Source organism: Rana temporaria, chromosome 4 (genome assembly GCF_905171775.1).
Source record: "Rana temporaria chromosome 4, aRanTem1.1, whole genome shotgun sequence".
Taxonomy (NCBI): domain Eukaryota; kingdom Metazoa; phylum Chordata; class Amphibia; order Anura; family Ranidae; genus Rana; species Rana temporaria.
In genome coordinates this window covers 218,137,919-218,165,403 of record NC_053492.1, presented here as the reverse complement: position 1 = coordinate 218,165,403, position 27,485 = coordinate 218,137,919, and the positions used below count along the sequence as shown (strand labels likewise).

At 44.1% G+C, this 27,485-nt stretch overlaps 1 protein-coding gene across 20 annotated transcripts in view; it reads left to right on the top strand.

Annotated features, from left to right (window-relative positions):
• DST (dystonin) overlaps positions 1–27,485 on the top strand; it is a 690,084-nt gene that overhangs the window by 555,250 nt on the left and 107,349 nt on the right. For all 20 annotated transcript variants that reach the window (XM_040349874.1, XM_040349879.1, XM_040349866.1 and 17 more), the window contains 2 exons: positions 19,441–19,602; positions 23,651–23,821. In XM_040349874.1, coding sequence (XP_040205808.1) covers positions 19,441–19,602; positions 23,651–23,821 — 333 coding nt within the window. The remainder of the gene's footprint in view (positions 1–19,440; positions 19,603–23,650; positions 23,822–27,485) is intronic.

The window sequence follows — 27,485 nt, the reverse complement described above, 5'->3', positions numbered from 1 at the left end:
CCCAATTCGATCCATCAATTGACTTGGGTACAACCAGCATGTCGGATTTCTTTTTTTTATTTATTAGAAAAGAGTTTCATAGAATAAAGTAAACAACTTCATTGCAACAGCACATACCATAAGCATATTGCATGATGCCACAATACTCAAGCCCCTTCTCAGTCACACAATTCACTTGGTACAGAGTATAACAAACAGAACAAAATCACCCCGTAGGGCATTGTATAATTCTAGACATTGCCAATTCCCAAGGTCATAGTCCTGGAGTATCAAGCCATGGGGACCATATCCTTTCAAACCTACCCGAGCTCCTACTATGTTATTAATAAATGTACCACTCCATAATGAGAGTATTTCCCATGTGGATTATCCATGAGATAACTGTGGGCAGTGAAAGGCCATCCCATCAAGATGACCTTTCTAGCCTGGATTAGTGCCTGTGAGAAAGCTCTATTTGTGGAAAAAAAAGGACGTCAATTTTGTTTGGGTACAACGTCGCACGACCGCGCAATTGTCAGTTAATATGGCGCATTCTATGCATCAAGATAAAAAACATTTTGTGTGTAGCAGCCCCCCCCCCCCCCCCCAGCACCCCCTAGTTACTTAGCTGAGCACCATCTCTCCCCAGCAATGTCAACGAATGTCTTAGCCATCCGGGACACTACTCCTGATTGGCTGAGACACAGCAGCGCTGCCATTGGCCTATTTTCATAGTACCTATTTTCATATCCCTCGTCGGAGCTCCTGGCCCCTCCCTCCTGTTTAGTGCCCAGAAAGAAAGCAGCTTGCTATGGAGGCACCCGATCCAAGCCGAAGCTCCGTGTGTCCATTCAGACACAGAGCTGCAGTTTGGCCCTGCCCCCTCTCTCTCCTGATTGGTTAACTGACTTTGGTTGACAGCAGTGGGAGCCAATAGCAGGGATGTATTTAAATTTTTTCTCATGCATATTAGAAGCTTAAAATCCTTCTCATTATTTCACTGGGGCTATCTTTATATAAGCTAAGCAGAAATACTTAGGTTAGACTGACAAGACCTAATAAGGAAAAATCCCACAGGTGGAAGGAGGTGGAAACTATGTCTCAGCACAGAGATATGTCATATTCTACAGATCCAAAAAGAAAAAGCTTTGCAGTGTTAGGGCAAGGCTAACAGTTTTCTGCACCTCCGTATAGGCAAAGTACTGTTATCATCCAAGAAAGCTATATAGTTAGTTAAATACTTTAAGTGATAATAAGACTTTCTTTTGTGCCTTTTGTTGTAAATCATGTACTGTGATACAAAGTAATGATACACAGGCACGTGTGTTTTTGGGGTAGACAACATATCTTCACACTTTCAGTAGGAAATAACAACCCAGAGCTTTTTCAAATATACTTGTACCAAATTGTTGTCAATTAAGGAAATTATAGTGTATACAAAGGACAACAGTCTATCTATCTATCTATCTATCTATCTATCTATCTATCTATCTATCTATCTATCTTCTGTACTTTCCCATATATTTATGGTATGGTAGGTGATAGCATGTGGTGCCTGTATAGTTTCCAATTTATGAGAAATATGATATTCTTGAAAAGCTTCATTCAGACTGCCAACAATGAATCAGAATTCATTGCAGGCACATTTAAAATTATGCGGTTGATTTACAAAAGTCAAAAAGACTGTGCACTTTGCAAAGTACAGTTGCTACAGAGCTTAGTAAATGAGCAGAAGCTTTGCTGGCTTCCATCATCCAATCATGTGCAAGCAAAAATGCTGTTTTTTTTTCTTGGGTATTCTTTGCAAAGTGAACCTATACCTCATTTACTAAGCTGTGGAGCAACTGCACTGCAAAGTACACCGTCTATTTGCCTTTAGTAAATCAACCCCTATATTTTGCATTCCTGTAGACTTGTATGGTGAGAAATTCAGTTCTGCAGTGAATAAAAACGATCCCACACACGCTGTTAGCAATATTGTGCAATAGTCTGCCCATGTGTGGCCATTGGTGTCACCAGTGATTGAGTGGGTTGAAAATGTTCAAGGGCTTATAAAGGTTTTTTTTTAAATAAAAATGACATAAATGTTATACTTACCTGATCCTCCACTTCTGGGGTGCCACGCTGGTGCTCTTGGCTCCTCCCCTTCATCTGGTACCCCCCATGGAAAGCCACTTTTCATGGGGGCACCCTTGCGGGCGCACTCCTGAGTCCTGCTGCTGCGTCCGTTGACACAGACAGCAGAACTCGGCCCTGCCCCCCGCTCCAGTGTCACTGGATTTGATTAACAACAGCGGGAGCCACTGGCTCATGCTGCTATCAATCTGTGCAATGAGAAAAGAGACAGTGGCTGGACTTAAGACTTTACAATCACTTTAATACAATACTCAGTTCACCTGAATTGGTATGGCAGAGATGAGTAGGAATACCCAAAGATTGCCCAATACACATGGAATGGTAGATGTGCATGTTGGAGAAATTAATCTTGTTGGAGGGTGTAATTATTCTTTGTTAAATAATCGTATTCCCATGTGTATGGCTTTAGCATATGCTGTGCCCCCATTCGTTTAAATTTGTTACGCTGTGTTAAATTCTACTGTCATGTCTGCCGTAAAAAGTGAACTGATTTTGATTTCCCCATTAATATTGATTGTTATAGAGCACTTAACAATAGGATTGTAAATACATGACCCCAAGAGCAGCTGGTTGATATGGAGGATGTCTAGTTGGCCAGGGGGGCTAGCTAAAGCCTGGATTACTCTTGAGGCTTTATTTAATCATACCCAAATCATGAATTAGATATAGAATTCTGCTGTTACAAAAGACCTCACATCTTGCTTTGGCCATATAAACGGCAGTAAAGTTAAAGCAATTAACCTTTGCGACATCAGGGTCATGTGATATCTGCGTGCTAAGCCCTATGACTGTGTTATTGCTCCTCTGTGTTCCCAAAACAAACCTTTTCATTTTACTAGACTCAGGATAAATGCTATTTTTAAAAAAAGGTAGCAAATGCAAGACTATAAACAAATTTTTCGTTGGCTGATGGAATAATGTACATTTTTGCATTCTTCTTGCATCTGTTTACATGTTAATGATAGCAATGAGCTTTAGCATTAGGTAATATGTGATTAATGACTTAAAACACTGAATAGGAAACATAGAATGTCCTTACAACTTTAATACTTTATGCCAAAAGTTATCATTCATTCACACATCAAATTTAATCGTGATTTATATAAAAAATACCTTCCAGTATTTAAAAAACAAAATTCAGTGTCTGTCCAGATTTTACTGCTAAAACAAGCTCTTTTAAAGGCAGAATTTGGAGTGTCTTGCCCATAGAAGCCATTGTTTCTATATTTTGCACTGAATGCTGTGTATAGTATAGAATACATGACTGTACAGCAGTCCTATAGGTACAGTTGGGCTTGGTGGCTTAAAGTAATGTTGCAGGGCTCAATTTACTGTCCCATAATAAATAAACCCCATTTTGTTGGATTTGTAAAGGGAAGTGAATAAGTGTAAATACTTGTGATAGAAGGTTCTATTGAGCTTTAGAATGGTAATTGAAGGGTGTGTTCATGTCCTTTAAAGTGATTGTAAAGTGAAGATTGCGAGTATTGCCTCATTTGAATTAAATAGCAAAATCTGTAAGATGTGCCAACATCCCTGTTGTTTGTAATTGGTATATCTTGATCAGTGAACTAAAACAAAGGCTGCTTGGGGCCTAGTTGATTGACCATAGATCGAGAGAGGAGGGGGGGGAGGTGTTTGGGATTTTAAAGGCACTAGTATGCAACAATGTAAAAAAATATATAAATATTTATTTGACAGATTATAATGATACAAAATATACAAAAAATACAAGACAATTGGGACAAACCCCACAAATCAGATCGATCACAGGACCGTTTTGTCTAATCGGTGGAGTCGTAGTCTCGACCGGTTTCGCAGTATAAAACTGCTTCTTCAGGAGAATGTCTATAGGGTATACAGGTAAGATATAATAAAATGGAGAGATAATAACAAGCAATTGTATACAATAATTTAATAAAGAGATTTCATAAGCTCAGTGTTGCGTCTTGTAGGAGAGTCAAAGGGCTACTCACCTTAATTTGCCAGAGTGATCGTGGGTTGGCTCGGGCAGTAACCCCCTAGGGCGCACGTGGGGGATAATAAGGACGGGCTCTGATGGAAGAGGTTGATTGGTTAATCCTAATAATTGATGTATTTAAGGATGGTTGTGCAAGGAAAGAGAAAAAAGGGGGGGATGAGGATAAAGTTAACTTTATCCTCATCCTTATCCTTATCCTCATCCCCCTGAGCTTATGAAATCTCTTTATTAAATTATTGTATACAATTGCTTGTTATTATCTCTCCATTTTATTATATCTTACCTGTATACCCTATAGACATTCTCCTGAAGAAGCAGTTTTATACTGCGAAACCGGTCAAGACTACGACTCCACCGATTAGACAAAACGGTCCTGTGATCGATCTGATTTGTGGGGTTTGTCCCAATTGTCTTGTATTTTTTGTATATTTTGTATCATTATAATCTGTCAAATAAATATTTATATATTTTTTTACATTGTTGCATACAGTAGGTGTTTGTGATATTGTGCTTTTAGCACGACAGCGTCGCGCTGATACTCGGCGACAGGGTGCCGAGATCTCCCCGACACCTCGCACTCACTGGAATAGTGACAGCACATCCCAGCAAGCGCGTCATAGAAGCGACGGGAGATCCGACTTGGATTCCCGCCAATTCTACACGTGTGCGGCGTTTGTTATGAATCCTGAGGGGGAAGTCCCCGCCGGATTTTACATAAAAATCCGGCATGGGTCCCCCCCTCAGGAGCATACCGGGCCCTTAGGTCTGTTATGGGTTGTAAGGAGAGCCCCCCTACGCCGAAAAAAACGGCGTAGGGGGTCCCCCTACAATCCATACCAGACCCGTATCCAAAGCACGCTACCCGGCCAGCCAGGAAGGGAGTGGGGACGAGCGAGCGCCCCCCCCCTCTCCTGAGCCGTACCAGGCTGCATGCCCTCAACATGGGGGGGTTGGGTGCTCTGGGGCAGGGGGGCGCACTGCGGCCCCCCCACCTCAGAGCACCCTGTCCCCATGTTGATGAGGACAGGGCCCCTTCCCGACAACCCTGGCCGTTGGTTGTCGGGGTATGCGGGCGGGAGGCTTATCGGAATCTGGGAGCCCCCTTTAATAAGGGGGCCCCCAGATACCGGCCCCCCACCCTAAGTGAATGAGTATGGGGTACATCGTACCCCTACCCATTCACCTGCAAGAAAAGTGATAAAAACACAAATAAACCACACAGTGTATTAAAATATTTTATTTTTCTGCTCCGGAGGCCTCCCCTGTCTTCTTTATTAGCTCTTTTACCAGGGGAGGCTTCTTCTTTGACGTCTTCGGGTGGGTGGGGGCCGCCGTCTGGTTCTCTTCCACCGCCGGGGGGGGTCGCTTTTAAAAAAGCCCCCACCCCCCGGCGGGTTTCCTCCGGCGTCTTCGGCGGGGCTCTTCTTCTTCCGCTATCCCGACGGGTCTTCTCAACTCTCCGGGGTTCTCCTTCTGTCTTCGCCGCTCTCCGCTCTTGACTCGTCGCACCCCGGTTCTTCGTCTCGCTGTCCGGTGTCTTCTTCCGTGCTTTACGTCTTCTCCTTCCGTGCTGTGATGAGTTCTTCTTCCGCGCTGTGACGTCATGTTCTTCACTTCTCTCCTTCTCCCGATGTTGCCACGCCGGTCCTCCTCGCTGAAATGACGGATGCGCGCCTTGCATCGGACCTATATAGGCCTCACAGTCCCATCATGCTCTGTACCTACCCATGTGATACCTACCCACGTGGTAGGTATCACATGGGTAGGTACAGAGCATGATGGGACTGTGAGGCCTATATAGGTCCGATGCAAGGCGCGCATCCGTCATTTCAGCGAGGAGGACCGGCGTGGCAACATCGGGAGAAGGAGAGAAGTGAAGAACATGACGTCACAGCGCGGAAGAAGAACTCATCACAGCACGGAAGGAGAAGACGTAAAGCACGGAAGAAGACACCGGACAGCGAGACGAAGAACCGGGGTGCGACGAGTCAAGAGCGGAGAGCGGCGAAGACAGAAGGAGAACCCCGGAGAGTTGAGAAGACCCGTCGGGATAGCGGAAGAAGAAGAGCCCCGCCGAAGACGCCGGAGGAAACCCGCCGGGGGGTGGGGGCTTTTTTAAAAGCGACCCCCCCCGGCGGTGGAAGAGAACCAGACGGCGGCCCCCACCCACCCGAAGACGTCAAAGAAGAAGCCTCCCCTGGTAAAAGAGCTAATAAAGAAGACAGGGGAGGCCTCCGGAGCAGAAAAATAAAATATTTTAATACACTGTGTGGTTTATTTGTGTTTTTATCACTTTTCTTGCAGGTGAATGGGTAGGGGTACGATGTACCCCATACTCATTCACTTAGGGTGGGGGGGCCGGTATCTGGGGGCCCCCTTATTAAAGGGGGCTCCCAGATTCCGATAAGCCTCCCGCCCGCATACCCCGACAACCAACGGCCAGGGTTGTCGGGAAGGGGCCCTGTCCTCATCAACATGGGGACAGGGTGCTCTGAGGTGGGGGGGCCGCAGTGCGCCCCCCTGCCCCAGAGCACCCAACCCCCCCATGTTGAGGGCATGCAGCCTGGTACGGCTCAGGAGAGGGGGGGGGCGCTCGCTCGTCCCCACTCCCTTCCTGGCTGGCCGGGTAGCGTGCTTTGGATACGGGTCTGGTATGGATTGTAGGGGGACCCCCTACGCCGTTTTTTTCGGCGTAGGGGGGCTCTCCTTACAACCCATAACAGACCTAAGGGCCCGGTATGCTCCTGAGGGGGGGACCCATGCCGGATTTTTATGTAAAATCCGGCGGGGACTTCCCCCTCAGGATTCATAACAAACGCCGCACACGTGTAGAATTGGCGGGAATCCAAGTCGGATCTCCCGTCGCTTCTATGACGGCTCTGTCTCCATCGCGGCAAGCCAGCTCGGCGCTGGCTCCCGCGATGGGGCTCGTAGGTGCTCAATCTCGCTGAGAAAGAGAGCGAGATTGACACAAAATCGGGTTCACCTACTGTACTAGTGCCTTTAAAATCCCAAACACCTCCCCCCCTCCTCTCTCGATCTATGATTGTAAAGTCTTGTTTAAAATGTTTTAATAAATAACAAACATTTTATACTTACCTCCTCTGTGCAGATGGATCCATTACACTTAAACTCATTCTAAGTTATCATTTCATCTCTAAATTTAACATAATACATGATCCAAAAACAAAGACGTTTCCTTGTTCTTCAACTACAACCAGGACTGTAAAGCAGGGCTCAAGTCCTGCGGGAACACGTGGGAACGGAGTTACTGCACTTTTTTCACAGCAGGAACACAGTTCCCTTTGCAGGACTAGAGCAGCCGAGAGCAGCCGAGCCGCCAGAGCCAATCCTTCACTAAGCGGCGATGCCCAGCTCGAGTCACTGTCAGGGGCAGGCAAACCTTAGTAATCCTTTATGTTACTGGCTGCCTTCGTGTATATGGATTCATCAGGTAGTGTGCGGGTATTCCGTCACTTCCTCGATGCCGCAATGTCTCCTGAGAGCTTTTGTCATTGTTCCCAGGAGACATTGGGAGGTCTGCCACGAGTTATCGTGGGATTTAGAAAGAACTTGCTTCTTTCTAAATCCCACGACAACTCGCGGCAGACCTCCGCAATGTCTCCTGGGAACAATGACAAAAGCTCCCAGGTGACATTGCGGCATCGAGGAAGTGGAGGAATACCCGCACACTACCCGATGAATACATATACAGGAAGCGGCCAGTAACATAAAGGATTACTAAGGTACATTGGATCGGAAAAAAAAACAAAACATGCGGTTTAGTAATTATGCATATGAGCGTATCATTTTTTTTTTTGTTGGTGGGGGATCCCACACTTTTTTCCCCAGGACTTGACCCCTGCTGTAAAGGCTTATAATATTTAATGCGAAGTATTTATGATTAACACTGTGCAACACTCTCAGACTTTTGTAAAACAAATTAGTAAGTTTTGGTGGTGTTGTTTAAAGCAAATGTGTGCTAAGGCAACATGTAAGTTGCCAATACTGGCCGCCATGCTAGTAGCTTGGTTTTCATATTAAGTCAAAGACTTTGATACTTTTTACATAATTTGTTCGAACAAGTGGGCACATTATGAAATCTATTGTCACACAGATTTAACCCCGTTAAATGCTTTTCTGGGTCAGTGACGGAAAATATTCAAGCCAGAGACAACCAGGCAACTAGCATTTTCATTAATAGGTCAGAAATAGCAGCCTTTGTGTTTTTTTCAGTACAGATGTACCTTTAAGTATAACAGTATAAATAATAGTATATTAGTTACAGCCCTGACAATGAGCAGTGATAAAGCACTTTGAAAACAAAAAAGGTATTCTTTATAACTAGTGAAAAAAGAAAAAATGACACATGCTATAGAGATGGTAGAGCTGCTCGCCCCGGAAATGATAGAAAAATGAAAAGGTTTCCCCCGTTTTTTGTGGGGCTTTTAGGCAGCAATGTCAAAACAGTAAAATACTGGTAGCTATATAAGAATAGTATTTATTAGATGGAAACAAGGTTTGGATATCACAGCATATAGGAGTTACAGCATAAGAACAGTTGTAGTGGTAAGTTATCGCATTCCATGGTACTTTGGACATAATCATTACACATGATATAGTATTTCATATTGTAGTATATTGTTGATCCCCGACGCGTTTCGACCAAATTGGGGTCTCTTCAGGGGGATAATTTATTTCTAAAAAGTATATCACAAAAATATAAAATTAATATATATAATGTAAAAATAGAAATATATAAAAATGTCAGTAATACATCACATAGATTCTAGCAGGATATATATTTACCGCTAAACATGGAATGGACGATATTGAAGTCACTGAGTAGTCCGAGGGGACCTGTAAAAGCCCTCGTATTCCCGAGGGTGAGGGGTCCACCCATAGGGGCCTTCAAGGAGCCTCAAATAATTGACACCCCGCCGGCGTAGGAGGAACCGCCACCTGCAATGGATACCCAGAACAGCCATGTGTAGTTAATTGAATGAGTAGTTACAAACAAACCTATCAAATTGATGGCTGGAATGTGTATTTGTAAAAGAGGATAAGGGCAAAAATATAATGTTATGTGAGGCATTCCTAAATATTCCAAAAAGGAACCAGTTGACTAGACGATAAGGAATAGTAAAGGTAATAAAATAATTGACTAAAGGGTGACCAAACAAAAGGGAATAATGAAGGTAATCGAATGAAAGTAAGTGTGGGAAAAGTGACGTAATGTGAAGCGTACTAAAGTGTATAGGTGTGATGTGAATAACAAGTGTATAGGGGTGCAACATTGATGCGAGTGTCAGACTGCCAGTGTGATGGATGGATAGAGGTTATAATGTGAGGATGTAAAATAAATTAAGTTATATGTGAGTAGATTAACATAAATGTGTGGGTAAAATAAATAGAGTGAAGGTGAGTGTGAAGGTAAACGTATGTGCCCAGTGAAAAATGGGCAAAAGTAGTGAATAAAGTGTACGATCAATAATAACAATAGTGTCAAAAAGGTAGGGTTTTGTACATGTAAAATATAAGTTAACAAATGCAAATGTTACCTGGTGTATTAGTGTTTGTCTATGTAGTTTAGCGTAGTGGGTAGTTGAGGGCCTGACGGCAGGTATTGCAGAACAGGCGAGGTGGAATGCCAAAACGGGTGTGGATGCAATAGCATCCAGCCTGGTGTGGGATATGGTGTACATCTCCCAGAGGCCAGACATTAAATAATGCCCTGGAGGTGGCAATCTGGGTGATCCAGCGCAGGCTTGTAGCTCCCCCCACCCGCCGAAAGGGGCGGCGTTAGGGTCCCTGGACCAGAGACCATGTGAGGCTCCCTCGGCGTCCCGGAAGGCCAGGAGAGCCCCGACCACTGTCGTCCTCTCCGCCGCAAATCGCGTGACGTCACGACGTGTGCGCACGCCGATCTCTCGCTCATGCGCACAAGTGCGGACTATCCAGAGGGGATCAAGGGACGCCGCCGGCAGGCGGGGCTCGCATCGGCGTCCGAGGGAAACCCCTCACACATCACCGAGGCGAGAAAGAGGGGACATCCTATCCCCTCACCCCCCTGCCGGGAGACCCGAAGGGGAAGGACCCCAACCCCCCCACCGGGTAAACAACAGGGACAATCAAGTCCGCCGGAGTACAAAGTGGCCAATCCATATGTAAAAAGTGTACAATGAAATCACATAAATAATAGCTAGTTATGATGGTTGCTCAAAAGTTGCAGCTGAATAATTTTTGACAAATGTGTTTGCACCGGGACTGTGCTTAAATTTCATGGCTAAAAACTCCCTGCATATAAAATTTAAATGTGAAACAAATTTCCAATAGGAATATTTGAATGCATTTGCAGTACAGGAGTTTGTGTAAATTACCTCCTGATGCATGAGAGAGAGGGGAAAAAGGATTAATAAATAAATCCAGTCCGTTTATATGTCTTAGATTAATTGGGTTAGAACAAATATTCATATAGAACACTTGGACATGCCGCAATATTGGATTCTACAACACTGCAGCATATTGTTAAATAGCGGTATACCTCCTGAAATTATATCAGGGGCGAGAAAAACGGAAAGGAATGAAATGAATAAATCCAATCCCATCAATAACAGGGAAGGTGGATATAGCCACCTAGACATCGAGATGACCCATCAAACCCAATAGGGGATAAGTCAACATAGTATAAAATTTTTTAATGCAGGGGTTAAAACCAGTAGAAAAGCACAGACACCTGTGTCTTATCTCTATGTGTCAGAGGGGAGAGGGGGTTTTAACCACCCAAAATATGGTGTGAAAAAAGAAAAAATGACACATGCTATAGAGATGGTAGAGCTGCTCGCCCCGGAAATGATAGAAAAATGAAAAGGTTTCCCCCGTTTTTTGTGGGGCTTTTAGGCAGCAATGTCAAAACAGTAAAATACTGGTAGCTATATAAGAATAGTATTTATTAGATGGAAACAAGGTTTGGATATCACAGCATATAGGAGTTACAGCATAAGAACAGTTGTAGTGGTAAGTTATCGCATTCCATGGTACTTTGGACATAATCATTACACATGATATAGTATTTCATATTGTAGTATATTGTTGATCCCCGACGCGTTTCGACCAAATTGGGGTCTCTTCAGGGGGATAATTTATTTCTAAAAAGTATATCACAAAAATATAAAATTAATATATATAATGTAAAAATAGAAATATATAAAAATGTCAGTAATACATCACATAGATTCTAGCAGGATATATATTTACCGCTAAACATGGAATGGACGATATTGAAGTCACTGAGTAGTCCGAGGGGACCTGTAAAAGCCCTCGTATTCCCGAGGGTGAGGGGTCCACCCATAGGGGCCTTCAAGGAGCCTCAAATAATTGACACCCCGCCGGCGTAGGAGGAACCGCCACCTGCAATGGATACCCAGAACAGCCATGTGTAGTTAATTGAATGAGTAGTTACAAACAAACCTATCAAATTGATGGCTGGAATGTGTATTTGTAAAAGAGGATAAGGGCAAAAATATAATGTTATGTGAGGCATTCCTAAATATTCCAAAAAGGAACCAGTTGACTAGACGATAAGGAATAGTAAAGGTAATAAAATAATTGACTAAAGGGTGACCAAACAAAAGGGAATAATGAAGGTAATCGAATGAAAGTAAGTGTGGGAAAAGTGACGTAATGTGAAGCGTACTAAAGTGTATAGGTGTGATGTGAATAACAAGTGTATAGGGGTGCAACATTGATGCGAGTGTCAGACTGCCAGTGTGATGGATGGATAGAGGTTATAATGTGAGGATGTAAAATAAATTAAGTTATATGTGAGTAGATTAACATAAATGTGTGGGTAAAATAAATAGAGTGAAGGTGAGTGTGAAGGTAAACGTATGTGCCCAGTGAAAAATGGGCAAAAGTAGTGAATAAAGTGTACGATCAATAATAACAATAGTGTCAAAAAGGTAGGGTTTTGTACATGTAAAATATAAGTTAACAAATGCAAATGTTACCTGGTGTATTAGTGTTTGTCTATGTAGTTTAGCGTAGTGGGTAGTTGAGGGCCTGACGGCAGGTATTGCAGAACAGGCGAGGTGGAATGCCAAAACGGGTGTGGATGCAATAGCATCCAGCCTGGTGTGGGATATGGTGTACATCTCCCAGAGGCCAGACATTAAATAATGCCCTGGAGGTGGCAATCTGGGTGATCCAGCGCAGGCTTGTAGCTCCCCCCACCCGCCGAAGGGGGGGGGGGCGTTAGGGTCCCTGGACCAGAGACCATGTGAGGCTCCCTCGGCGTCCCGGAAGGCCAGGAGAGCCCCGACCACTGTCGTCCTCTCCGCCGCAAATCGCGTGACGTCACGACGTGTGCGCACGCTGATCTCTCGCTCATGCGCACAAGTGCGGACTATCCAGAGGGGATCAAGGGACGCCGCCGGCAGGCGGGGCTCGCATCGGCGTCCGAGGGAAACCCCTCACACATCACCGAGGCGAGAAAGAGGGGACATCCTATCCCCTCACCCCCCTGCCGGGAGACCCGAAGGGGAAGGACCCCAACCCCCCCACCGGGTAAACAACAGGGACAATCAAGTCCGCCGGAGTACAAAGTGGCCAATCCATATGTAAAAAGTGTACAATGAAATCACATAAATAATAGCTAGTTATGATGGTTGCTCAAAAGTTGCAGCTGAATAATTTTTGACAAATGTGTTTGCACCGGGACTGTGCTTAAATTTCATGGCTAAAAACTCCCTGCATATAAAATTTAAATGTGAAACAAATTTCCAATAGGAATATTTGAATGCATTTGCAGTACAGGAGTTTGTGTAAATTACCTCCTGATGCATGAGAGAGAGGGGAAAAAGGATTAATAAATAAATCCAGTCCGTTTATATGTCTTAGATTAATTGGGTTAGAACAAATATTCATATAGAACACTTGGACATGCCGCAATATTGGATTCTACAACACTGCAGCATATTGTTAAATAGCGGTATACCTCCTGAAATTATATCAGGGGCGAGAAAAACGGAAAGGAATGAAATGAATAAATCCAATCCCATCAATAACAGGGAAGGTGGATATAGCCACCTAGACATCGAGATGACCCATCAAACCCAATAGGGGATAAGTCAACATAGTATAAATTTTTTTAATGCAGGGGTTAAAACCAGTAGAAAAGCACAGACACCTGTGTCTTATCTCTATGTGTCAGAGGGGAGAGGGGGTTTTAACCACCCAAAATATGGTGTGAAAAAAGAAAAAATGACACATGCTATAGAGATGGTAGAGCTGCTCGCCCCGGAAATGATAGAAAAATGAAAAGGTTTCCCCCGTTTTTTGTGGGGCTTTTAGGCAGCAATGTCAAAACAGTAAAATACTGGTAGCTATATAAGAATAGTATTTATTAGATGGAAACAAGGTTTGGATATCACAGCATATAGGAGTTAGAGCATAAGAACAGTTGTAGTGGTAAGTTATCGCATTCCATGGTACTTTGGACATAATCATTACACATGATATAGTATTTCATATTGTAGTATATTGTTGATCCCCGACGCGTTTCGACCAAATTGGGGTCTCTTCAGGGGGATAATTTATTTCTAAAAAGTATATCACAAAAATATAAAATTAATATATATAATGTAAAAATAGAAATATATAAAAATGTCAGTAATACATCACATAGATTCTAGCAGGATATATATTTACCGCTAAACATGGAATGGACGATATTGAAGTCACTGAGTAGTCCGAGGGGACCTGTAAAAGCCCTCGTATTCCCGAGGGTGAGGGGTCCACCCATAGGGGCCTTCAAGGAGCCTCAAATAATTGACACCCCGCCGGCGTAGGAGGAACCGCCACCTGCAATGGATACCCAGAACAGCCATGTGTAGTTAATTGAATGAGTAGTTACAAACAAACCTATCAAATTGATGGCTGGAATGTGTATTTGTAAAAGAGGATAAGGGCAAAAATATAATGTTATGTGAGGCATTCCTAAATATTCCAAAAAGGAACCAGTTGACTAGACGATAAGGAATAGTAAAGGTAATAAAGTAATTGACTAAAGGGTGACCAAACAAAAGGGAATAATGAAGGTAATCGAATGAAAGTAAGTGTGGGAAAAGTGACGTAATGTGAAGCGTACTAAAGTGTATAGGTGTGATGTGAATAACAAGTGTATAGGGGTGCAACATTGATGCGAGTGTCAGACTGCCAGTGTGATGGATGGATAGAGGTTATAATGTGAGGATGTAAAATAAATTAAGTTATATGTGAGTAGATTAACATAAATGTGTGGGTAAAATAAATAGAGTGAAGGTGAGTGTGAAGGTAAACGTATGTGCCCAGTGAAAAATGGGCAAAAGTAGTGAATAAAGTGTACGATCAATAATAACAATAGTGTCAAAAAGGTAGGGTTTTGTACATGTAAAATATAAGTTAACAAATGCAAATGTTACCTGGTGTATTAGTGTTTGTCTATGTAGTTTAGCGTAGTGGGTAGTTGAGGGCCTGACGGCAGGTATTGCAGAACAGGCGAGGTGGAATGCCAAAACGGGTGTGGATGCAATAGCATCCAGCCTGGTGTGGGATATGGTGTACATCTCCCAGAGGCCAGACATTAAATAATGCCCTGGAGGTGGCAATCTGGGTGATCCAGCGCAGGCTTGTAGCTCCCCCCACCCGCCGAAAGGGGCGGCGTTAGGGTCCCTGGACCAGAGACCATGTGAGGCTCCCTCGGCGTCCCGGAAGGCCAGGAGAGCCCCGACCACTGTCGTCCTCTCCGCCGCAAATCGCGTGACGTCACGACGTGTGCGCACGCCGATCTCTCGCTCATGCGCACAAGTGCGGACTATCCAGAGGGGATCAAGGGACGCCGCCGGCAGGCGGGGCTCGCATCGGCGTCCGAGGGAAACCCCTCACACATCACCGAGGCGAGAAAGAGGGGACATCCTATCCCCTCACCCCCCTGCCGGGAGACCCGAAGGGGAAGGACCCCAACCCCCCCACCGGGTAAACAACAGGGACAATCAAGTCCGCCGGAGTACAAAGTGGCCAATCCATATGTAAAAAGTGTACAATGAAATCACATAAATAATAGCTAGTTATGATGGTTGCTCAAAAGTTGCAGCTGAATAATTTTTGACAAATGTGTTTGCACCGGGACTGTGCTTAAATTTCATGGCTAAAAACTCCCTGCATATAAAATTTAAATGTGAAACAAATTTCCAATAGGAATATTTGAATGCATTTGCAGTACAGGAGTTTGTGTAAATTACCTCCTGATGCATGAGAGAGAGGGGAAAAAGGATTAATAAATAAATCCAGTCCGTTTATATGTCTTAGATTAATTGGGTTAGAACAAATATTCATATAGAACACTTGGACATGCCGCAATATTGGATTCTACAACACTGCAGCATATTGTTAAATAGCGGTATACCTCCTGAAATTATATCAGGGGCGAGAAAAACGGAAAGGAATGAAATGAATAAATCCAATCCCATCAATAACAGGGAAGGTGGATATAGCCACCTAGACATCGAGATGACCCATCAAACCCAATAGGGGATAAGTCAACATAGTATAAATTTTTTTTTTTTTTAATGCAGGGGTTAAAACCAGTAGAAAAGCACAGACACCTGTGTCTTATCTCTATGTGTCAGAGGGGAGAGGGGGTTTTAACCACCCAAAATATGGTGTGAAAAAAGAAAAAATGACACATGCTATAGAGATGGTAGAGCTGCTCGCCCCGGAAATGATAGAAAAATGAAAAGGTTTCCCCCGTTTTTTGTGGGGCTTTTAGGCAGCAATGTCAAAACAGTAAAATACTGGTAGCTATATAAGAATAGTATTTATTAGATGGAAACAAGGTTTGGATATCACAGCATATAGGAGTTACAGCATAAGAACAGTTGTAGTGGTAAGTTATCGCATTCCATGGTACTTTGGACATAATCATTACACATGATATAGTATTTCATATTGTAGTATATTGTTGATCCCCGACGCGTTTCGACCAAATTGGGGTCTCTTCAGGGGGATAATTTATTTCTAAAAAGTATATCACAAAAATATAAAATTAATATATATAATGTAAAAATAGAAATATATAAAAATGTCAGTAATACATCACATAGATTCTAGCAGGATATATATTTACCGCTAAACATGGAATGGACGATATTGAAGTCACTGAGTAGTCCGAGGGGACCTGTAAAAGCCCTCGTATTCCCGAGGGTGAGGGGTCCACCCATAGGGGCCTTCAAGGAGCCTCAAATAATTGACACCCCGCCGGCGTAGGAGGAACCGCCACCTGCAATGGATACCCAGAACAGCCATGTGTAGTTAATTGAATGAGTAGTTACAAACAAACCTATCAAATTGATGGCTGGAATGTGTATTTGTAAAAGAGGATAAGGGCAAAAATATAATGTTATGTGAGGCATTCCTAAATATTCCAAAAAGGAACCAGTTGACTAGACGATAAGGAATAGTAAAGGTAATAAAATAATTGACTAAAGGGTGACCAAACAAAAGGGAATAATGAAGGTAATCGAATGAAAGTAAGTGTGGGAAAAGTGACGTAATGTGAAGCGTACTAAAGTGTATAGGTGTGATGTGAATAACAAGTGTATAGGGGTGCAACATTGATGCGAGTGTCAGACTGCCAGTGTGATGGATGGATAGAGGTTATAATGTGAGGATGTAAAATAAATTAAGTTATATGTGAGTAGATTAACATAAATGTGTGGGTAAAATAAATAGAGTGAAGGTGAGTGTGAAGGTAAACGTATGTGCCCAGTGAAAAATGGGCAAAAGTAGTGAATAAAGTGTACGATCAATAATAACAATAGTGTCAAAAAGGTAGGGTTTTGTACATGTAAAATATAAGTTAACAAATGCAAATGTTACCTGGTGTATTAGTGTTTGTCTATGTAGTTTAGCGTAGTGGGTAGTTGAGGGCCTGACGGCAGGTATTGCAGAACAGGCGAGGTGGAATGCCAAAACGGGTGTGGATGCAATAGCATCCAGCCTGGTGTGGGATATGGTGTACATCTCCCAGAGGCCAGACATTAAATAATGCCCTGGAGGTGGCAATCTGGGTGATCCAGCGCAGGCTTGTAGCTCCCCCCACCCGCCGAAAGGGGCGGCATGTCCAAGTGTTCTATATGAATATTTGTTCTAACCCAATTAATCTAAGACATATAAACGGACTGGATTTATTTATTAATCCTTTTTCCCCTCTCTCTCATGCATCAGGAGGTAATTTACACAAACTCCTGTACTGCAAATGCATTCAAATATTCCTATTGGAAATTTGTTTCACATTTAAATTTTATATGCAGGGAGTTTTTAGCCATGAAATTTAAGCACAGTCCCGGTGCAAACACATTTGTCAAAAATTATTCAGCTGCAACTTTTGAGCAACCATCATAACTAGCTATTATTTATGTGATTTCATTGTACACTTTTTACATATGGATTGGCCACTTTGTACTCCGGCGGACTTGATTGTCCCTGTTGTTTACCCGGTGGGGGGGTTGGGGTCCTTCCCCTTCGGGTCTCCCGGCAGGGGGGTGAGGGGATAGGATGTCCCCTCTTTCTCGCCTCGGTGATGTGTGAGGGGTTTCCCTCGGACGCCGATGCGAGCCCCGCCTGCCGGCGGCGTCCCTTGATCCCCTCTGGATAGTCCGCACTTGTGCGCATGAGCGAGAGATCGGCGTGCGCACACGTCGTGACGTCACGCGATTTGCGGCGGAGAGGACGACAGTGGTCGGGGCTCTCCTGGCCTTCCGGGACGCCGAGGGAGCCTCACATGGTCTCTGGTCCAGGGACCCTAACGCCGCCCCTTTCGGCGGGTGGGGGGAGCTACAAGCCTGCGCTGGATCACCCAGATTGCCACCTCCAGGGCATTATTTAATGTCTGGCCTCTGGGAGATGTACACCATATCCCACACCAGGCTGGATGCTATTGCATCCACACCCGTTTTGGCATTCCACCTCGCCTGTTCTGCAATACCTGCCGTCAGGCCCTCAACTACCCACTACGCTAAACTACATAGACAAACACTAATACACCAGGTAACATTTGCATTTGTTAACTTATATTTTACATGTACAAAACCCTACCTTTTTGACACTATTGTTATTATTGATCGTACACTTTATTCACTACTTTTGCCCATTTTTCACTGGGCACATACGTTTACCTTCACACTCACCTTCACTCTATTTATTTTACCCACACATTTATGTTAATCTACTCACATATAACTTAATTTATTTTACATCCTCACATTATAACCTCTATCCATCCATCACACTGGCAGTCTGACACTCGCATCAATGTTGCACCCCTATACACTTGTTATTCACATCACACCTATACACTTTAGTACGCTTCACATTACGTCACTTTTCCCACACTTACTTTCATTCGATTACCTTCATTATTCCCTTTTGTTTGGTCACCCTTTAGTCAATTATTTTATTACCTTTACTATTCCTTATCGTCTAGTCAACTGGTTCCTTTTTGGAATATTTAGGAATGCCTCACATAACATTATATTTTTGCCCTTATCCTCTTTTACAAATACACATTCCAGCCATCAATTTGATAGGTTTGTTTGTAACTACTCATTCAATTAACTACACATGGCTGTTCTGGGTATCCATTGCAGGTGGCGGTTCCTCCTACGCCGGCGGGGTGTCAATTATTTGAGGCTCCTTGAAGGCCCCTATGGGTGGACCCCTCACCCTCGGGAATACGAGGGCTTTTACAGGTCCCCTCGGACTACTCAGTGACTTCAATATCGTCCATTCCATGTTTAGCGGTAAATATATATCCTGCTAGAATCTATGTGATGTATTACTGACATTTTTATATATTTCTATTTTTACATTATATATATTAATTTTATATTTTTGTGATATACTTTTTAGAAATAAATTATCCCCCTGAAGAGACCCCAATTTGGTCGAAACGCGTCGGGGATCAACAATATACTACAATATGAAATACTATATCATGTGTAATGATTATGTCCAAAGTACCATGGAATGCGATAACTTACCACTACAACTGTTCTTATGCTGTAACTCCTATATGCTGTGATATCCAAACCTTGTTTCCATCTAATAAATACTATTCTTATATAGCTACCAGTATTTTACTGTTTTGACATTGCTGCCTAAAAGCCCCACAAAAAACGGGGGAAACCTTTTCATTTTCCTTCTTTATAACTAGTAAACTACAGTATAATGGATATAATTAAGGCACTGGGGATGAGAAAAATAAACAACACAAAATACTTATTCAAAGTCATTTTTAAACTTTTCAGGCTTTCCAGAAAGAAGAAATTGAACCCCTTCAAGCTCGACTACAAGCAGTGAACTGGCTAGGTCAGGGGCTTGTTCAAAGTGCTGCGAAAAACACCAGCACCCAGAATTTAGAACACGATCTGGAGGAAGTCAACACAAAGTGGAATACTCTGAACAAAAAGGTACCGACTTCAGCTTTGTTTTGTGTGTCTTATTTCAACACTTTCCTATTGTTCGTCTTTTCTGAGTTATGTGTTAAATATTCCCTTTCATGTCTGGGCACTTTTTCAAGACTGTACTTATTTTGTTCTTGCTCAGACATCCAGTGTCCCTGCATGGCTTAATTCTGTATTGTATACAAGATGTCACGTTGCTAGTTAGCTAGTCAGCTGTGCTGATTTTATACATTTGGCACGATTGCAAAATTCCCCTAAATGGTACTTAATGATTGGGTTCTTATTTATTTGAATATGTATTCAGTAAGCATGTTAATATGCTTTTTTATGTCTATAAATACGTTTCCTGTTTGGAAAACATCACTTGTGTGTAGGACAGTAATAGGAGAGGTCTTGCCTCTAGGAAATTATCTACAAAATCATACCACCATTACCATTTGTTGTTGGTAATTTTTTGTAGGCATCCACTGCACTTGGAAGTTTATAATGTTGCAATAAAAAAATAATAGGATTTGTGTTGCATTTACCAACCAGGGAAAATGTTCACAAGAAGCATTTAGAGCGTAGGCATAGCCAAACCTTTTCTCTTTAATTTTAGATGGAATGGGGAAAAAAGTTAAAACCCTTGTCAATTTATTCTTATGCTTTTGCTGCCCTGTTGGGGAGATGTACCTTAATTTCCTGTCCCAGAAACACATCCAGAAGTGAGGGAGAATGCTACAAATTGAGAAATATTCCCATCTAAGACAGATGTCATTAAAAATATGTCACTATAGGAATGTTTGCCCTAAACATTTTGTTTTGGTGACCACTTGGAAATCTTTAGGTAGATTCAGGTACAATGGATTAACTTTAGGGCGGCGTAGCCTAGCCTGTTTAGGCTACACCGCCGTAAATTAGCTAGGCTAGTAGTGATTCTCAATCTACTTACCTGCTAATATACGGCGGTGTAGCCTAAAGCGGGCGGGCGTAAGGGCGCCTAATTCAAATTGGTTGGAGGGGGGCGTGTTGTATGGAAATGAGGCTTGACCTCACGTTTTTTTGACGTTATTTGCTACTGCACATGCGCCGGGCACCTACATTTCCCAGTGTGCATTGTGGCTAAGTACGCCGTACGGGCCTATTGATTTCGACGTGGACGTAAACGACGTAACTCCCGATTCGCGGACGACTTACGCAAACGACGTAAAAAATTCGAACCTCGCGGCGGGAACGGCGGCCATACTTTAACATTGTTATTCCATTTCATAGGTGGAATAACTTTAGGCCGCCTAAGGCCTTACGGAAACGACGTAATTCGACTGCGGCGGCAGGGCGTACGTTCGTGAATCGGCGTACAAACTCATTTACATAATCTACAGCGGGGCCGCAATGGAAGCGCCACCTAGCGGCCATCAGAAACATTGCAATCTAAGATAGGACGGCGCAAGCCGTCGTATCTTAGATATGTTTAAGTGTATCTCTGTTAGAGAATACACTTAAACATAGGTCGGTGCAGATTCAGAGTTAGAGTTATCTGTAGATAAGCCGGCCTAACTCTTTCTGAATCTACCTACTTGTGCTTTCCATCACTTTCACAATTGTACTATGACACTACTATGTCTACCCAGGGGACCACAAGTATCAATAAATACTTGACAGGGGTTCCAGTCCTTTCCTACTCCATCCCAAACAGCACAGCACATTGCCTTGATGGTTAGTATTTCTGCTTTACATTACTGGGGTCGTGGAATTTGCAAGTTCTTTTGGATAACTGTCTAAATTGGCTCTTGTAAGTCTGTGTGTATATATATGCAGCATGGGTGATGTGAACCTTAGATGATAAACTCCTTGAGGGCAGAAACAGATTCATAAAGTATTCAGACCCCCTTCATTTTTTCAATTTTGTTATGCAGCCTGATACTACAGTTGTTTAAATTCATTTTCTTCTCATTAAGTTAGACTCAGTATCCCATATTAACAAAGTTAAAACAGAATGTTAGAAATATATGTGAATTTATAAAAAAAAAAAAAATGAAATATCAAATGTACCTAAGTATTCAGACTCCTTACTCAGTACTTTGTTGAAGAACCTTTATCAGCAATTATAGCCTCAAATCTTTTTAGGTATGATGCGACAAGCTTTGCACACCTGGATTGGTGGATTTTCTGCAATTCTTCTTTGCAAATCCACTCAAGCTCAGTCAGGTTGGATGGGGACCATCAGTGGACAGACATTTTTAGATCTCTCAGAGATGTTCAGTAGGGTTCAAATGAAGGCTCTGATTGGGCCACTCTAGGACATTCACAGAGTAGTCCCTAAGCCCCTCCTGTGTTGCCCTGGCTGTGTGCTTAGAATCGTTGTCACGTTGAAAGGTGAACCTTCGGCCCAGTTGGAGTACCTGAGCACTGTGGAACAAATTTTCATTGGGGATATCTCTGTATTTTGCTCCATTCAACCCTGACCTGTCTCCCATTTCATGCTGCACAGCATGATGCTGCCACCACTATGCTTCACTGTTGGGATGATATTGGGCTGGTAATGAGCAGTGCCTGGTTTCTTCCAGACATAACGTTTAGAATTGAAGCTAAACAGTTCAATATTGGTTTCATCTGACCAGAGAATTCTGTTCCTCACAGGATGAGAGTTCTTTAGGTGCTTTTTTTCAAACTCTTTTATGTGTTTTGCATGGCTTTTGTTTAGCCACTCTGTCATAAATCCGAAATCAGTGGAGGGCTGCAGTGATGGTTGTCCTTCTGGAACTTTGTTCCATCTCCACACAGGACCTCTGAAGCCTCATACACACGATCGAGGAACTCGACGGGTGAAACACATCGTTTTCCTCGTCGAGTTCCTTGTTAGGCTGTCGAGGAACTCGACAAGGCAAGTTTCTCCATTGCCGTCGAGGAAATAAAGAACTTGCTCTCTTTTTGGCTCATCGAGTTTCTCGACAGTTTCCTCGACGAAAATGTACACACGACCGGTTTCCTCGGCAAAAAAATATCTCCCAGCAAGTTTCTTGCTGGTTTTTGCCGAGAAACTCAGTCATGTGTACGAGGCCTGAGTCAGTCAGAGTGACCATTGGGTTCTTGGTTGTTTAGTTTGGTCGGGCAACCAGCTCTTGAAAGAGTCCTGGTTGTACCTAACTACTTCTGTTTGAAAATTATGGATTAGTGCAGCAGATTTTTTTTCTAGCCTTCCCAAATCAAATAATCCTGTCTGACTTCTGCAGGAATTTCCTACGGTCAGCTATACAGTCTTTTATAGAGAGGGGTGTGCCTTTACAAATCGTGTCCAATCAATTCAATTTACCACAGGTGGCTTTCAATCAAGGTGTAGAAATATCTCCGCAAGATCAAGAGAAATGGGAGCTACCTGAGCTAATTTTAAAGTGTTGTGGCAAAGGGTCTGAATATGTATGCCAATGTGATGTTTCAGTTTTTCCCTTTTTTATACATTTGCAAACATTTCTAAAGTTCTGTTTTCATTGTCATTATGGGGTACTGAGTGCAGATTAATGAGAAAAAAAATATTGAAACAACTATAGTATCAGGCTGAAACATAACAGAATTGAACAAGTGACATGGGTCTTAATACTTTATAAATGCACTGGAGATGCTGGCTTCCAAAAGTCTGCATCTTGACCTGGTTTGCACGTTAGCCAGAAAGTCTCTGGTGTGCTCCTAGCAGACATCATTGAAAAGGTAATCATCAAAATGTAATTGTTCAACCTATATGGTTTTGTCACAATAAGAACAGCACTGGTGGTGATTTCAGATTACATAAATATACATTTGTAGGATAGAAAAGGATTGCCCATATTTAAGTGTGTTGTTAAAAATAGGTCTTTGTCATTCAGCTCATGACCTGCTGGCCTAATGAAGGGGTAACAACTTAATAGAGTAAAGTTCCTTATAGTGCATTTCTAATAAGAAAAACATGCACTAGCCAAGATAATAAATGAAGGAGTGTAGCGAGAATTTCAAACTAAAACGAAAGCTGCAGCTGACAGATTCTTTTTCTGTCGGATATGTGTACAATATGTTAGACTAAAGAAAACCTTTTCTTTTATAGGTTGCTCAGCGTGCAGTTCAACTACAAGAAGCTCTCCTCCAATGTGGACGATTTCAAGATGCAATTGAATCTATACTGAGCTGGCTTGCAGACACAGAGGAGCTTGTGGCCAATCAGAAGTTACCATCTGCTGAATTCAAGGTGGTCAAAGCTCAGATTCAGGAGCAAAAGGTACAAGAGCAGTTTTCAGCTGAAACATAATCGCTGTTAGTGCTTTTCATGATTAAATGTACTTAATTATTAAGAAAGCAAATATATTTGTCACCTATAACATGCAAGCGTAAAGGGGGCCCTAAAGGGATCGAAATTTGGTCAGTACAGTAGGGACTGGCTGAATTACGATCTATTTATGGCCGTTGTTGTTAATTAGCAAACAATCTATCAACTTCTCATGAACCAGCTTGTTGGGAAATTTTGCTTGGATCATGCAGCACTGATCAGTGTATTCTGTCTGCTGATCCCCGCTGAGTATACAGATGACTTGTACAGTAGGTGTTTGTGATATTGTGCTTTTAGCACGACAGCGTCGCGCTGATACTCGGCGACATGGTGCCGAGATCTCGCCGACATCTTGCACTCACTGGAATAGTGACAGCACATCCCAGCAAGCGCGTCATAGAAGCGACGGGAGATCCGACTTGGATTCCCGCCAATTCTACACGTGTGCGGCGTTTGTTATGAATCCTGAGGGGGAAGTCCCCGCCGGATTTTAAATAAAAATCCGGCATGGGTCCCCCCCTCAGGAGCATACCGGGCCCTTAGGTCTGTTATGGGTTGTAAGGAGAGCCCCCCTACGCCGAAAAAAACGGCGTAGGGGGTCCCCCTACGATCCATACCAGACCCGTATCCAAAGCACGCTACCCGGCCAGCCAGGAAGGGAGTGGGGACGAGCGAGCGCCCCCCCCTCCTGAGCCGTACCAGGCTGCATGCCCTCAACATGGGGGGGTTGGGTGCTCTGGGGCAGGGGGGCGCACTGCGGCCCCCCCACCTCAGAGCACCCTGTCCCCATGTTGATGAGGACAGGGCCCCTTCCCGACAACCCTGGCCGTTGGTTGTCGGGGTATGCGGGCGGGAGGCTTATCGGAATCTGGGAGCCCCCTTTAATAAGGGGGCCCCCAGATACCGGCCCCCCACCCTAAGTGAATGAGTATGGGGTACATCGTACCCCTACCCATTCACCTGCAAGAAAAGTGGTAAAAACACAAATAAACCACACAGTGTATTAAAATATTTTATTAGTCTGCTCCGGAGGCCGCCCCCTGTCTTCTTTATTAGCTCTTTTACCAGGGGGGGATTCTTCTTTGACGTCTTCGGGTGGGTGGGGGCCGCCGTCTGGTTCTCTTCCACCGCCGGGGGGGGTGGCTTTTAAAAAAGCCCCCACCCCCCCGGCGGGTTTCCTCCGGCGTCTTCGGCGGGGCTCTTCTTCTTCCGCTATCCCGACGGGTCTTCTCCGCTATCCGGGGGGTCTCGCCGCTCTCCGCTGTTGACTCGTCGCACCCCGGTTCTTCGTCTCGCAGTCCGGTCCCTTCTTCCGTGCTGTACGTCTTCTTCCGCGCTGTGACGTCATGTTCTTCACTTCTCTTCTTCTCCCGATGTTGACTCGCCGGTCCTCCTCGCTGAAATGACGGATGCGCGCCTTGCATCGGACCTATATAGGCCTCACAGTCCCATCATGCTCTGTACCTACCCATGTGATACCTACCCACGCTTTTTTAAAAGCCACCCCCCCCGGCGGTGGAAGAGAACCAGACGGCGGCCCCCACCCACCCGAAGACGTCAAAGAAGAATCCCCCCCTGGTAAAAGAGCTAATAAAGAAGACAGGGGGCGGCCTCCGGAGCAGACTAATAAAATATTTTAATACACTGTGTGGTTTATTTGTGTTTTTACCACTTTTCTTGCAGGTGAATGGGTAGGGGTACGATGTACCCCATACTCATTCACTTAGGGTGGGGGGCCGGTATCTGGGGGCCCCCTTATTAAAGGGGGCTCCCAGATTCCGATAAGCCTCCCGCCCGCATACCCCGACAACCAACGGCCAGGGTTGTCGGGAAGGGGCCCTGTCCTCATCAACATGGGGACAGGGTGCTCTGAGGTGGGGGGGCCGCAGTGCGCCCCCCTGCCCCAGAGCACCCAACCCCCCCATGTTGAGGGCATGCAGCCTGGTACGGCTCAGGAGGGGGGGGGGGGCGCTCGCTCGTCCCCACTCCCTTCCTGGCTGGCCGGGTAGCGTGCTTTGGATACGGGTCTGGTATGGATCGTAGGGGGACCCCCTACGCCGTTTTTTTCGGCGTAGGGGGGCTCTCCTTACAACCCATAACAGACCTAAGGGCCCGGTATGCTCCTGAGGGGGGGACCCATGCCGGATTTTTATTTAAAATCCGGCGGGGACTTCCCCCTCAGGATTCATAACAAACGCCGCACACGTGTAGAATTGGCGGGAATCCAAGTCGGATCTCCCGTCGCTTCTATGACGGCTCTGTCTCCATCGCGGCAAGCCAGCTCGGCACTGGCTCCCACGATGGGGCTCGTAGGTGCTCAATCTCGCCGAGAAAGAGAGCGAGATTGACACAAAATCGGGTTCACCTACTGTATGTGTCCCCTCCGCTTATGCAGAGCAGACACAGCCTGCTGTTCTCTATGGGCGGTCAAATGTAAACAGACCACCTGTCCGTTTACACCCGACGGCCATCTGATCTGATACACCAAGCGGATGGGGAACAGATCCCCCATCCATCTATTTTTGGCAGATAGGATCAGATCAGATGTCAGCGGGTGTAAAGGGACATGCGGTCCTGTGTCTGTGTGGATATGAGTCCGTTGACACTCGCCACTCCATAGAGGGCAATGGATGGTCCGATGTGAGTTTTTCAGGCTGAACTCGGTCAGCCCATGTGAAAGGAGTCTTTCACTGAAACCCAACTTTACCCTAGGTTCAGATCTATATGGTTGGAGAACACATGCAAAATTGTGCCCATTTCCGCCCCATAGAGAAATGTGCTGCACTTTAGAAGACACGCAGGACTACCAATAATTCTTAATCTCACCCCCACACGTACACAAACCACCATAGCGCACCACAATTCCCAGAGTCACAATCCAGAATCAATGGCACCAAAAGTTCCATCAAGTTCACAAGTGAACCAAAAATCATGGGGGTAATAGGAAACGGCATCTTCCACAAAGGGATCCTGGGTGATCCAGTACAGCTCAAACAGTAAAACTGGAGCACGGGATCCAATTTAGAATAAAAGCAAATGATTTATTAGCAAAAATGTATAGCACATATAAAGGAGGAGTTGTACTTCAAAACAATACTGCCCCCCCATGCCCTTCACATAGAGGTTACCACAAGGCAACAGCTAGTGGTTGAGGACACTGTCCATTGGCACTTCGTTTGACAGCTATCAGAGCAAGATCCCTGTATGCCAACTATTAGATCAGAAGTTGCTGCTACTTCATCTCAACCTGGTTATGTTTCTGTCCTGGTGCTTTTTGCTTCCCACGCTGATCTATCAGAATTTCTCTGTAAGTTTACTAAACATTTTTGCTAAAAAATAATTGTATTCTAACTTGGATCCCACGCTCCAGTTTTTCTGTTTCATGTGCCACATGTAGGTGTTACTGCAAGTGAATGGCTGTATATGCATTGGCGTTTTTGTAACACTTCTCCCCAAAGGCATGCGTGGTTAAATGCGATTTTGATGCAATTACCAATGCAAAGCTATGAACAGCCATAGGGATTTTATGACTCAGCACACAGGGGCTGATAAACATCCATGCGCATTAGGCCTACAAATTATTTACTTCACCTTACAAACAGTTAGGATGTCTGGT